The sequence below is a fragment of the Rhinolophus ferrumequinum genome, chromosome 16, assembly GCF_004115265.2.
Source record: "Rhinolophus ferrumequinum isolate MPI-CBG mRhiFer1 chromosome 16, mRhiFer1_v1.p, whole genome shotgun sequence".
Classification (NCBI taxonomy): domain Eukaryota; kingdom Metazoa; phylum Chordata; class Mammalia; order Chiroptera; family Rhinolophidae; genus Rhinolophus; species Rhinolophus ferrumequinum.
In genome coordinates, this window is record NC_046299.1 from 5,181,279 (window position 1) to 5,194,663 (window position 13,385).

A 13,385-nucleotide genomic window follows, 5' to 3' on the forward strand; every position below is an offset into this window, starting at 1 on the left:
GTCTCAGGCTGGATGAATGTTCGCCTTTCGATGACAAGCACAAAGTAGGTACTCACTATACACGTGCGGAATGGTTGTATGGGCTCTGAATGGTTTAGTGACTTCAGGCATCTTTTAGCCACATGAGGTCACCTGGGGACAGCGGCTACTTCGCAGACCAAATCTTCATGGCACAGAGCGTCCCGGGTGGTTGTCTCTTCCCAGCCCTTCTCCCCTTCGTGAGTTACAAGGGACGTTACAGAGCTCCCTTCCAAGGAGCATTCCATGGCCAGAGCACAGACAGCACTTGGAGCGTTGGGGGTGAACGTGCTCCTCGGTGCCCCGCCTTATTAGGACGTCTGGCCCCGTTTCCAGAGGGAGGTCTGACAGACCTCCACAGCTGTCTCTGAGCCGCCACCACCGTGTGACTCAGCTGGCTGCAAGCCTTTGATTCACGCTGACCAAGCCTGGTATTTACTATCTCATTGGGATTAGTCCCTCTTGAGCTGCCTGACCAGAGAGAGCCAGACAGGCAGACAAACCGACAACCTGACTCATGGACTGAGCTTTCCAAAAGCAAGGGCAGTAGGAAGTTACCTGCTTTGAACTTTCAACGCCCTCGTGGCCAGGGGTGACTGCCTGGGACCTGCACTACCTCCTACGGAGGGGCTGCTGCCCAGGAGCTCGCAGCTTCTTTCCCCACCACCCTCACCCTGCTGACCGAGGGGCCTCTTCCAGGCACTGGTCGCTTTGCCATGAGGCGCTCATGGCACGTACACTAAACATCCCTGGCTTCAGGGGTGTTCACAGTCCCTGGAATCAATGGGTGTGGGACCAGATTCAGGGAGTGACTTTCTGGGCTTCAGTCTACCTCCGCCAACTCCTTCTTTGTACTTCAGATCACAACACGAACTTCCTCAAGAGAGCAGAGAAGTTGTGCACCAGACCAGCTGTGTCCCTCCGTACAGGGGGCTTCTCAGAAGGGCCTTCAGCCACCCCCTTTACAAAAGCAGCGTGTTCTTTTTCTTCCATAGCAGTGTTGCTACTTTGTTGTCCATGTCAGGGACACTGCATGAGTTTCCTGTGTCTGCTGTAACAAATGACCACAAACTTAGTGGATCACAACCACACACATTTATCATCTTATCGTTCTGGGGGTCAGAAATCCTAAAATCGAGCTGTGGGCAGGGCAGGGTTACTTTTGGAGCTTCCCTGCCTTTTCCCGCTTCCAGCGTGTGCCTGCTCTCTTTGGCTCGTGGCCCCTTGTGCCGCCCTCAAGGCCAGCAACACAGCATCTTCCGTCTCTGTCTCTGACTTCTGCTCCTGTGGTCACAACTCCCTCTCTGACTCAGACCCTTCTGCCTTCCTCTTACCAGGACCCGTCAGTTCCCCCAGGACCATCTCCCCATCTCAAGAGTCTTCACTTAGTCACATCTTCAAAGTCCCTTTGCCATGTAAGGCCACATATTCACAGGTTCTGAGGATTAGGGCATGGACCTCTTTGGGGGCCTTTTATCTCCCTGCCACAGGCATTGGACAGACCATTCACTGGCACGGTGACCTTCAACAGATTACTCAACCTTATTGTGTCTCCTCTGTAAAATGGGGATAGAAATAGGCCTACCCCATGGGTATATTCTTGTCTGCTAACATAGCCTCATCTACTCTGTGTAATACATCATATGCACTAGCATGCTGGGTGCACAATACCTAGTACATCTAAACTCTGTAAATAAGACGTGACTGTGTTGGCAGGAAGCTCACAGACGAATGAGCAAGATCTTGATGAGACATGGGGCTTTACTAAGGCTGTGATGGGGTATGGAAGGGACGGGGGCTCAGCCTGGGGAAAAGGGGTGGAGCCAACCAGGAAGGCGCCATAGATGAGGTGGTCCTGGGGCAGTCATTTGCTGGGGTGGAAAGGAAGGGTGTTTCCTGCATACGGAATGGCAGGGGTCAAGGCAACAGGAACTGTGCAGCCACTGCAGGCAGATGCGGGCGGTTCTGCTTGCATGGAGCTTTGGCTGTGACCTGGAGAGCAGAGGTCCTTCTCTGTCACCCCATCTGCTCATGTATTAAATGTTCATCGTTGTCCCGCTCTTGTCAGAAGCTGACTCGAGAGCCCCGATTCTGCCAGAGTGACATACTTCCCACAGTTTCTGTGCACTCTGGCCTGGACCTGGAGTAGAGGCAGGACGTGACCGTCACAATTCCAGGGGCAGAGGTGACTTCCTCACCAGGCCCCTGGCTGGCGAGATCATTTTCATGCTGTGTTACAGTGGGTGGTTTGAATTCGCTTTCTGGATTCAGAAAAGGAAAACGTATTGTCAAGGATACATTTGCAATACCTTGTTTCCCCATCCATTAGCAAATGCGCCAAACTCTGGGAGTCACTGAGGTCCTGCTCTGCTGGCCCATGCCATTTGTCCCCAGGTGACCTGACCGAGTTACTGATTCATCCAGAATTCTCCAGTTACATTCAGGAAGTCAGTTACTCACTTTCCAGATCTGTTGCCCAAACCCTGACCGGATGAAGCCCTTCCTTGCAGCTAACCATTCTCTTTTGAAATGGGGTTTTCTCAATCCAGCGTGATATTTCAATAAACTACCCTACTTTTAAACCTTTCTACAAACAAAATGATAAAAAAAAAATTCAAAACATATGTCTGCACCTCCTAACTGGCAAAGTCATACACTTTTAGAATGTCTTTTGAGTTTTGGGTCCGTTTGTTTATTTTTCAAATTATTGTTGCTGATGGTCTTGTTGGCTAGGAGTTTACATTTTTTTTCTCACTGATATTTCTCTCACAAATCTTGTATCTCAAGACTTTACATTGTTGATATCAAACACGCAAACGTTATCTGCAGTTCAAACTGTGACTTGTATTTAGCTGTCTTGGTCCAGCTTAATCTTAATAGACACAAAGATTTTCTGTCAATGCTACGTGACCTTTATTTCTTCTGAAACACAGCTGGATATTTTTCTTCAGGCAGAAAATTTACATTTGCCAGTGTTGTTTATCTGAACCACTAGCATGGTGACTGAAACCATTACTTGGAAATTAATCTCACAGATAACTACATGTCTAGAGCCACAAGCATTTTGCATCAGGGAAGTCCTGAAATGTGTTCATTTTGTCTATTTTATCACTCACCGGAATCTAGTGTCTCTTGATTGATGCAGTGTGAGCCAGCCAGACAATTTTTATGAGCTGGTAAATATTCAGTGTTTGTCTGCAAGGCTGGTTTAAATGAGTTTGGTTTATTATGGTATACCTGGGACAGGACATTTACTGCTCATCTATGGCTATGGTGGCTGTAGATGGGAAGAAACGAAATTTTTTTCCAAGAGCCACATTGTATAGGAGTCAGGAAAGTCTCCCTTTTGTCCCATTGTATGAGAAGGAAAGGATAAAATGCGTTTATTTGGGCTTCATTTTCTGATGCATGCAGAGGTCAATTTGGAAAAGAGAGACCAAGAAACACGAAGAGAATGAAGACAGTCTCCAATTGTCTACAGACATGCTTTGTCTTTGGATATTAGGTTAGGAAAATCAGTGATGGAGCGGAAGGAGCTGATGATTTGACTGAATCTGAGAAGTACATTTGCATAATGGAGACATTTTAAGGAAAGATTAGCTCAAGTAAATTGTGAGCTTAATTCGAGATGTCATCATGTCTCTTTCAAAAGACTTGATGACATTGGGAACCTCCAAACTACAATTACGAATATAAGTTATAGCACTCTGAAGATAAAACCGGTAATTAAAATCCAACTCTTCCTATATAATTATAAAATTCAGTAGGATGTCAAAGTTTCCTCTGAAAGGCTACATTTTATCTTTTGGTTATGGCAAAACATCTAAGCGTTCCATCATTAAGAATTGCCAGGCTATACACTGATGTGATGTAGTAATGGTAAGAAAACTTGTCATTTTTTTTTCAAGAGAGACATGAAGCCTCTCATCTTCACAGAAATATGAAGACAAACATTTTTAAGTCCAGCAACATTGGACAGATCTATGCTTTATAACATCTTATGAGTGGATACAAATCATTCACACTTTTTAAATGATTGACCGTTCTGTGTCTAATATAAATGCCAGGTGGCCGCTCACACACAAAAGCCACCTGAGAGGCTTTGCTGGACCCTCGTCCCTGTCCTGTCATGGGCAGGTTCCAGACACCCAAGGCACTCATGAAGTTGTCTCTGCATTTGTGTCTTCACACCCGTTTCCTTTACTGGTGTTTTCTTTTAAGGAGAGCTGCCTCTGCTGGTGAATGAAGTCAGCACTGAGCCCCCAGAAGGAGTTTCCTGCTTATCAGGTCTCTTACTTTGCCAAAAATTTGGAGGGAGTGACCGCTGCTCTTTGCAGCAAGTAAACTGTCTTATGAACTTATATCTTCCTTCGTCATAAGGCAGCGTGGTAATACTTTATTTGATGTACATGAATCAGTGAAAATCCAGAGTCCCAGAAAAGATAAGCCAGGAGACGGTGTCCATTTACCCAAGATGCTTTGTTCTGTGGAAATCATAGTTGATTTCCCCTGGGGAGGCCATCAGAGACATACTGTGCTTTCCCCAAGATGCTTTGCCTGCCTCTGGCTTTTCACTCTTTTGTTCTTGGGCTGCACGCACTCTGCGCAGGCCTGAGGCACCCTCCCTGTCGTTGGGGACTTTGACAGGCAGGCAGGAGCCTTGGGACATCGCAAGAGGCAAAAGCAAGGTAAATAATAGGGGTGGGGGCAGCCCTACAGGAGGAATGAGAGGAGGGCTGGCCCCGGCCTCAGGGGCAGGTGGTGATGGAGTAGGGCCCCGAAGTGGAGGAATACAGCAACCCAGGACCCTCGTCCATCCGGCTCCAGCACTGAAGTCCTAAGGAAGACGGCTCACCTGGCTGCGGTCAGGTGCCAGCATTGACCAGGTCACATGACCTGTGGCGTGGAGCACTGGCCAAACTTGAATCTTCCATTCGTCCCATTGGCACTGGGGACGGGAAGTTAGCCCCACCTGAACCATATAAAATGGATTTTCCATGAGAAAAGCATTCTGTTCCTAGAATGAGGGATATGGGAAGAGTATTAGATGACAACAGTTGAACCACCCATGTCTCCTATGCTACAGTTGATTTTCCCAAGCCCCTGCTGATGCTCCAAACCACCAGAGGAAACCCCTCGCACGGCACAGGCTCTCCTAGATAGAATATCCCCTAAGAGGCCCGTGGCCAGCGTGCGGCCGGTGGTACCGGGAAGGGTGGTGCTGAGGAGTGCCCCGTCTCAGGCTGGAGCTTGCTGGCCCCAGGAGGTGGCCTAGAACCTGCATGGCACCATCCTGCAGCCTGAAATTGGAGGTGGGGCAGCAGGATATGCTGTGACCTGGATTAAGTCTCAACTGCTTATGTATACTTGTAAAATAAGGTTTGTTCCTTTTAAACTCCTTGGTCTGTAAACATCCATGCACGCGTTCTCATCCACTTGGAGATTCCAGGGTAGGAAACGCCAGCCCACTGCATGACAAGCGTTGTGCTGAGTTCTGTTCCATCCTCCTCCACCTTCTGCCACTCAGCACCCCCACACCTCACACTGAAACAACAGCAGTCGCGGAGTGTGGATGAAAGTGGTGCAAGTTGTCAGTCCCCATGAGGTTTTCCTCTAAGAGGTTCTCGCTGAGCACACTGTCTAGAGCAGCCCCTGGACGCTCTGACTCTGTTTCCTTCATAGGACTCCCATCACGAGGCTAGAGGAATGTGTTCATTTGTTTTCTGTTTCTCCTTGCAATTTTAAAGCAAGCCATTTTGTCCAAATTGGTCACCACTACCCCCCAGTGCCTGGCAGATAGTAAGTGCCAAATAAATCTGTGTGTGATTGAGGTCTGCAGCATGATGAAAGGATCGGAGGGAGGGAGGGAGGGAGGGAGGAAAGGAGGAAGGAAGGAAGAGACAAAGCCAGACAAGCAATAAAGCAAGGGTCCATGCAAATACACAAACACTAGTTGAGTTGCTGGTATCTTAGATGCCACTTTTTTTTAACTGCTTTCGTCAGGTGGCTCCAGGTACTTTGATCATCAAACAGAATTAATTTCAGTACAAAGTGCAGGCTCAACACTGAGACTCACCTTCCCCATCCCTCCTCTTACTGCCCGCCCCCCGCCGTCTCCAGTAAGTAGATGAAAAAGAATAAGAGGGCAGAATGTGGAAGAAACAGGTCCACAATCGGCAGAAACTGAGTGTGTCCGTGGTGTAGTCACGCTGTGAGGCATGATGTGACACTGAGACGCAGTGACAAGAATCTGAGGCTGACGAGCTGGCGACCTTGCCTCTTCCCATGAATTGTGCCCGGTTTGCGGAGGCCTCTCTAAAATGGTTTGACACAACAGAATGGGAAAACGAGAGGTCCGGTGCTGGGGTGGCTTCGTACAGAGGTCAATGGCTGAACCTATGACTGATCTCAACTGTTGCAACAGTTGGATTTGATTTGTCAGTTTGTTTCTTTGTTTGTTTTAATGAGATGCTCATAGTGGCTGCTCGCAGCTGATGAAGTGGAATCAGGTAGGTGCAGGGTGAAGAAAGATGCCCATTTTTAGTAATAAGAACAACTTCTGTTCCCTGGGAGAAGGGGAGTCTTGCCCATTGTTAGATTGGGGTCTTAAATAAGTCAGCAATCACCTTGGAAAGCGAATGGGACCTCCCCGGATTTGGGAGAAGAGCATGGCAAGGGCAGAGCTGGGATCTGGGAAGGTGACATCCTGGCAGGTGTCACCTGCCAGGATAGGAGAGGAAGCGCCCAGACAGGACACCCATGTGGGACAGAAGGCAGGCCCAGGTGATAGCACAGGGCACCGTTTATACTGGAGAATATAGAACGTGTTCCTGAATTTCTCATATAGTCTTCGACAGAGACCACTATGCATAGGATTCGAGAGCCCTCCGAAATTTTGGCAACGCAAACCCAATTATATGCTCTCTGTCCCTGGCCAGAAGATGTACTAAAAATGACCCTTTCCAGAGCTCTCTGGCTCCCACCTCCCTGTCTCCTGGACAGTGTCCTGCTGTCCAAAATGACTATCGGGATTTAGTCGTGGCCTCTGAGAGGAACCTCTGCCTTGCAAACGCAGGGGGCTTTATGGGGCTGAGAATGTGTGTAAAAGCTCTGCGTTCTCGTTCTTGTTTGTTCCCTCTCTCATTGTTTCCCCAAATGAGTCATCATGACTCCTTGGAGCCTGCATGAGCTTGCGTTTTCTCACCGGAACTGCGGGGGCTGTCGTCCAAGGAAGGAAGATCCCCCCTTTTCCTGCAGCCAGCCAGCCTCCTCCCTTCTGGGCGCATCGGGTCTGGCCACACAGCCAGGCCTCATCTCCTGAGAGGCTGCACATGCCACGGGCCTGAGCTGTGCAATGGAGAGGGAGCAGAGGTTAGGCTTCCGCCCACCAGCTCCTATCATGAGTCAGCCGAGATGCAGGATGCAGAGCGCTGCTCTTAACCCAAACCCCAGTGCTGTTCAAAGAAAAACAGTAAACCCACTTGCAGGGGGTCACCGTGCTGCTTTGCTTCCCTTTCAGGTGCTAAACCTGCTCCTGGGATCTGCTTTGAGAGAGTCAACTCTGCAGGTGACCCTTATGGCAACTGCGGCAAAGACTCCAAGAGTTCCTTCGCCAAATGCGAGATGAGGTATGGAATCTGGGTCCTGATCGCGCCCTCGTGGGGAGCATTGCATGTCGCTTAGGGCTGGTCCCAAACTTCCCTTCTTGGGGGACTGTTTGTTCTTGCCCTTCCAGAGATGCTAAATGTGGAAAAATCCAGTGTCAAGGAGGAGCCAGCCGGCCAGTCATTGGTACCAATGCCGTTTCCATAGAAACGAATATCCCACTGCAGGAAGGAGGTCGGATTCTGTGCCGCGGGACCCACGTGTACCTGGGCGATGACATGCCGGACCCAGGGCTGGTCCTTGCCGGCACAAAGTGTGCGGATGGAAAAGTAAGAGCCCAAAGTATGATGCTTTCTTGCATCTTAAATATAAGTCTGGAAGGGGGCCCATTGAGCAGTGTCTTAGCCAAGCACTGAGTTAGGAGGTTGGTTTGTTTTCCTAAACCCATTTCTTCTCAGAACTTTGTGTCTGGAATCCAGTTCTTTGCACCTAGAAGAAAAAGTCAATAAATCCTAGATCCTGGGCTGACCACTGAGATGCAGACTCAGGAAAATCAAGCTTGTTTTCTCGGCTCTTTAGTGTTAATAAGTCATTTCTCCTCTCTGGGTGTCATGAGGCTTTCCAGCCAGGAAATTACTTTGGAAGGAAATGCTGTAGCATATTATATTGTTTTTGGAAATGTGGCCTTGGTCTTTGGCACCGAGTTCTAGGGGGCTTGTTCTCACCTGGACAGAACGGGAAGTTGAGTGTATTTGCAGAGACCCCGCCGAGCGCATAAGAGAGAGGAAGAGACAGGATAAGCTTAAAGCTGACAGTGAGTCCTTTTGGAGATCAGGGCAAAAGGTAGACTGGAGTATTTGAGAGTTTGGAAATAAAGTCAAAAATGAAAAAGAAAAAAAAAGAAAGAAATTGAGATTTTCACGTTCTGCCACGTGACCCTTTTTCTCACCAAACTTTCTCATCAGACGAAATGACAGCAAGTTAATAAAATGTTTTAGGAAAGAAGATGAGATTAACCTCCACATGCTTTTCTCAGGACCCCATTTTCAAAATGCTTACGCAATCATTTACTAACGTAGAGGTCACAGAGTAGAAAGCTACACAGACAGCTCCTATAGCAGAGTCCCCAGGACAGGAATTCCCACCACCCATCCCCCTTCCCACCAGACACCCTCAGCCGTAAATGCTTTGTCCTTGAGGAAGTAGGATGCTACGTGAAACACGTTACACCTTCTGGATGTCTCCTTAACCACATACATCAGCGTATACTCAGGCCTTCACGTTAGAATGACACTCGTTTCTAAAACTGTCATCGGAACAGTCAGGGCAGGTGCAGCTGAACACTGAAATTCCAAGGGCTCAATTTATCGGTGAGTTTGTTCTTCCACATGCAAGCTTAAATGTGCTTTGATCTGCGTTTCCGAGGATCACTGGGCCCTGAGAAAGCCATCTCTCGCCTTGCCCTTGGGTTTAGAGGAGAGCACACCTTTACACTGCGATGCTGACTGAGGCCCTGGCGTGTTCATTGCATCCTCAGACAGTTTCTTTTATCAGCTGGCATGTGACAATCCTCTTGGCCGCGATACCCACCGGCCCTGGGGGGTGGGGGCACTTTCATCAAAGGGCATTGATCGTACCTTCCACAAGCTGTTGATCCGATGGTGAACGTCCCATAGGAAGATGCTACTTGATTAAAAATGCTTTTGCAATCGAAAAATTAGACTTGTCTTCTTTTGACTCCACGAATCTGTAGCACCTTACGGGAGATAAAGGGCCTGCTCCCTGGAGTCTGGAGGATATTATGCACCTTCAAAATGAAACTCCACCAACCCAATGTCATTTAGCAAATGACTGCCTCCACAAAGGCTTGATAAATACAAGGGGAACCGTCTGTTTCTCTCTGCTGAGCATTTCTGTTGATGGTTTTTGTCATTGATGATAGTACTTGTCCGTCAGTAGGTTGGAAAAGTTCCCATATTTCGGTATCTCCCTTAAAATATTCCTGGACCCTGAATTCTTGGCGTCTAGACAGGCCCCACGGTAAAGACTAGTCTATTTCATCCACTCCTGTATCTTTTAATGGAGAAAAATAAAATGCTGCATGCAATACATAGACCTCATGGCAGGCTCTAAACAAAAATCACGAGAAAATCAGTCATCGTAATTTCAGAATCGACTGACACCACATCAAAGTCCATGAAAGTGTAAAATAACTCAGTAGTATTCACATTGATTGGAGTCCTGAAATGTGCTGAGTTTGGAGCCAACCGTTGGGATCTATGTCTGAGTCCAGTGAAAAATGCCTCATTCTGCTGTGTCCACATTAACCGCAAGCACATAGTTTTCCGAAACCTGCCTTTGCCTTCTCTGTTTAAATACACAGACATATGCATGTATGTGTGCTTGTGGACGTACTAAGAAATGTACTCTGCTGTCCTCCTCCTGTAGATTTGCCTCAATCGTCGGTGTCAAAATGTCAGTGTGTTCGGTGTTCATGAGTGTGCAAAGCAGTGTCACAGCAGAGGGGTGAGTAGGCTGAACGGCCTTTTTATATCCAGTCCAGAACAAATTAAGCACTACGTCATGTATCTGTGGAGATTTTCGCGATCCATAACTTTTTTAAAAATAGAGCAGTGCCTTCTCAATATTTTCCTCTCAAGACATTTATTTTCTTTGACCTTTGTGTGGCATAACAAATGTGATTTTTACTTAACAAGGAAAATCAGATTGAGAGTAATTATCTTTCAAATTAGCATTCTGTGATTTTTCTAAAAAGGACTGTGACATCTTCAGAACAATTTGAAAACTAACCTTCCTTCATGAAGAGTTTTGCAATAACATTCCAAACAGAGCTGTGTCGGTTTTACAACCAACGTTCAGAATATGTGTCTGAACTGAAATACTTCCAAAAGGAATTAAAACAAAGAAGACAGAACATCCTGACCATGTAGTCTTAAAATCACATACAATAGGTTTCGACTAAAGAAGGCTGTTATTTTAGTTCAGAGAATCTTTAGGGGCGAAGAGGACTCTTAATTGTTTAAAACATGATTTATTTTTCCTGATGGGCTTAATTACTTCCAATGGGCTCATATTAATCTTGATTAGCCGTGCCAGTGGTTCATTTGTTTTTCTGAAACCTTTTCTGCAGAAATCATGCTCCAAATTCTATTTTTAAAATTGGCAGACACTCGCCAGTGATCCTAACATAGAATTATGGGGTTTTCATAAACTCACTATTGTGCTAGAACCATAAAGGATGACAGTGCCACCTCCAATGTGACTGTGACTGACTGTCAGTGTGAAGTGGAATCCTTTTCTGTCTTCACTGGATCACAGATTTCTTTCTAATGGCTTTAAGAGACGATCTAGTGCAGCTTTTTTATTTGACTGATGAAGCAGCCCAGGCTCAAGTGGGGGTAGTGACATGTCCAAGGTTACATGACTGGTTAGTAGTCATGCTGGGTCGGGACCCTGGACTTCTCACTCTCCAGCATCCCTGGGGTCCCATCCACACGTGGGACAGGAAAGACTCACATTCTCTGGGTGACGGGGCAGCTGCCATGACTTGGTGACAAGTAACCTGAGCACAGCCCTGCTCTCGGGAGACACGGCTCACCAGCAGCACTCCAAATGGGGTGTTAGGGGTACAGTCTCCCTGCCGCCGGCTGCCGGAGGGCACATGACCAAAGGTTGCAGCGGAGACGGTGCAGGGCGGTGTGGGCGGGACGCGCCTGAATCCCGTGGGCAGTAGGTCAGCAGCCTCTTCGAGGAAACCGTTCAGCACACGCTGTGCCACGTGGCAACTAACCTGCTTAGTTTCAGCTTCGTAGAAATGTCCCTTCTCACTCAGCACACAGGCTGTCCTGACTGTCCATCTCCTTTGAAGCAAGTGAGGCAGGGGGTGATTCAGATGAGGGCTCGGAGGCTCCCTGCCGCCCCAAGTGGACGGTGTGCCCTAACCCTGCCTCCCTCTCTGTGTCCTTCTCCCCTGCCGCCCTGAAAGGTGTGTAACAACAGGAAGAACTGCCACTGCGAGGCCCACTGGGCCCCCCCCTTCTGTGACAAGTTTGGCTTCGGCGGAAGCACAGACAGCGGCCCCATCCGGCAAGCAGGTTGGTGGAGACAGTGCATCCCCGGGGTGGGGGGGGGGCGCTGAGCTATGGGGACAGTGAGAAGCTAGGGAGACGGGGGGCGGATCAAGGAAGACAGAGGGTTCACCAGCCACTGGTGTGGGTGCAGGTACAGCCCCCAGGGAGCAGGAAACCCTGGGCGTGGGGGGGCACTCCACGTGGGCCGGACACAGCCCGAGGCCTCTCTCTGTTTCCAGTGCTCCGCTGTCCTCACCTGCTCTTTTCCAAGACCCCTCACTCTGCTTTGGCTAAGACACCTAGTCTGCCTGTGAGCCTGTGATACTTTTCTTAGCTGAGGTCACTTCTATAGCACACTGCCAAATGGGTATGAACTTCATTGCCTGATCAAAGGACTTTGTCGAGGCCAGCCTCTGTGTACTGGGGCCACGAGGTGTGAAGTTTAATGCCTTTTGAAACTCTTACTAGGGAGACACCCTCCTCTGACATGACAGGAGAGGTCCCAGCAGCAGCAGTGGCTTCTACTTAGTGAGCAGCGGTGTGCAGGCACCACGCATGGCATCTCATATGCGTTATCTCCTCGAGTCCGTGCACGACTCTGAAGTCAGTGTTATTCTTTCTTTACATAGAAAGGACAAGAGGCTCAGGGAAGTTAAGTAACCGGCCCAAAGTCACACAGCTACAGTAGAGACACAAGTCTGTCTACCCAAAGAAGTTCGTAATAGCAGCGATGCTTGAGCACTCTGTCTTTTCTCCTCGGGTGACACTGAGAAACGGTCCCCTAATGCAGTACTCTCTTCCCTGAGCTCCTGTCAGGCAGGTGAGGGGCAAGTCTGAATGGTGTCCCATTTAAAGTGAAAGAAGCATGGCAAAAAGGTGCAATGAGCCAACACTGGGCGCAGCTGGGGACGCGGGAGCCCGTGGGAATTTACCGAGCCCACTTGTGTTGCCACCTGAGCTCTCACTTGAGCCCCCATGGCACTCTCACTAGAGAGGACGTCACCCTGTCCCCAAGTCCTGCGGAGACTGGCAGTGTTGAATCTGTGGCTTTGCCATAGTTTCCTTGAGAACAGACACGACACTGCAGGCTCAGGATGAACGGGCCCGCCTAGCGGGCACATCTGTAGGACGGTGTCCTGAGGAAGCCCCAGGCTTCCGCTCTCTCGGGCCAGGCCCCCAAGCAGGTACAAAAAGACTAGAGAGTCTTGCCCGCTAGTGAGTGTCCATCCCAGAGGTGGGAACAAAGCCTGGCCCCGGGTCCCCTTCCCTCGCTGACGTCTCAGCCTTGTGCTGCAACTTCATTTTTTAGTGTGGCTTTAAGTGTCTGTTGTACAAAAATACCACGGTTTTAGTTTTTAAGGGGTCGGGAGCTTGCCCCCATTCCATCCACACGCAAGTGCGACGATGGCGTTCGAAGGAGTTGGAAATGGTGGCAAGAGGGGCCCCACGCTCTGGGTCTGTCTTTCGAGTGACACGTGACCCACGGAACTCAGGTTGGGAGGTTTCCAGAAAGTCAGGGAACCCACAGAGTCACTCATTCTTCATTGTGCCAACTAAGAATATTTAAAGAAACGAAAACCGAAGGGCCTAACTCCACCTACAACTGCCATCGTTTCATAAAAGACGGTGCGTTTAGATACCCGCCCCAATCACATACTAAAACAGCTGTGC

The 13,385-nt window shown here is 48.7% G+C and overlaps 1 protein-coding gene across 1 annotated transcript in view; it reads left to right on the forward strand.

Moving 5' to 3' along the window:
* ADAM12 (ADAM metallopeptidase domain 12) overlaps positions 1-13,385 on the forward strand; it is a 323,861-nt gene that overhangs the window by 282,850 nt on the left and 27,626 nt on the right. The window contains exons 15-18 of the mRNA XM_033131268.1: positions 7,538-7,646; positions 7,754-7,952; positions 10,072-10,149; positions 11,630-11,738. Of these exons, the coding sequence (XP_032987159.1) occupies positions 7,538-7,646; positions 7,754-7,952; positions 10,072-10,149; positions 11,630-11,738 (495 nt within the window). The remainder of the gene's footprint in view (positions 1-7,537; positions 7,647-7,753; positions 7,953-10,071; positions 10,150-11,629; positions 11,739-13,385) is intronic.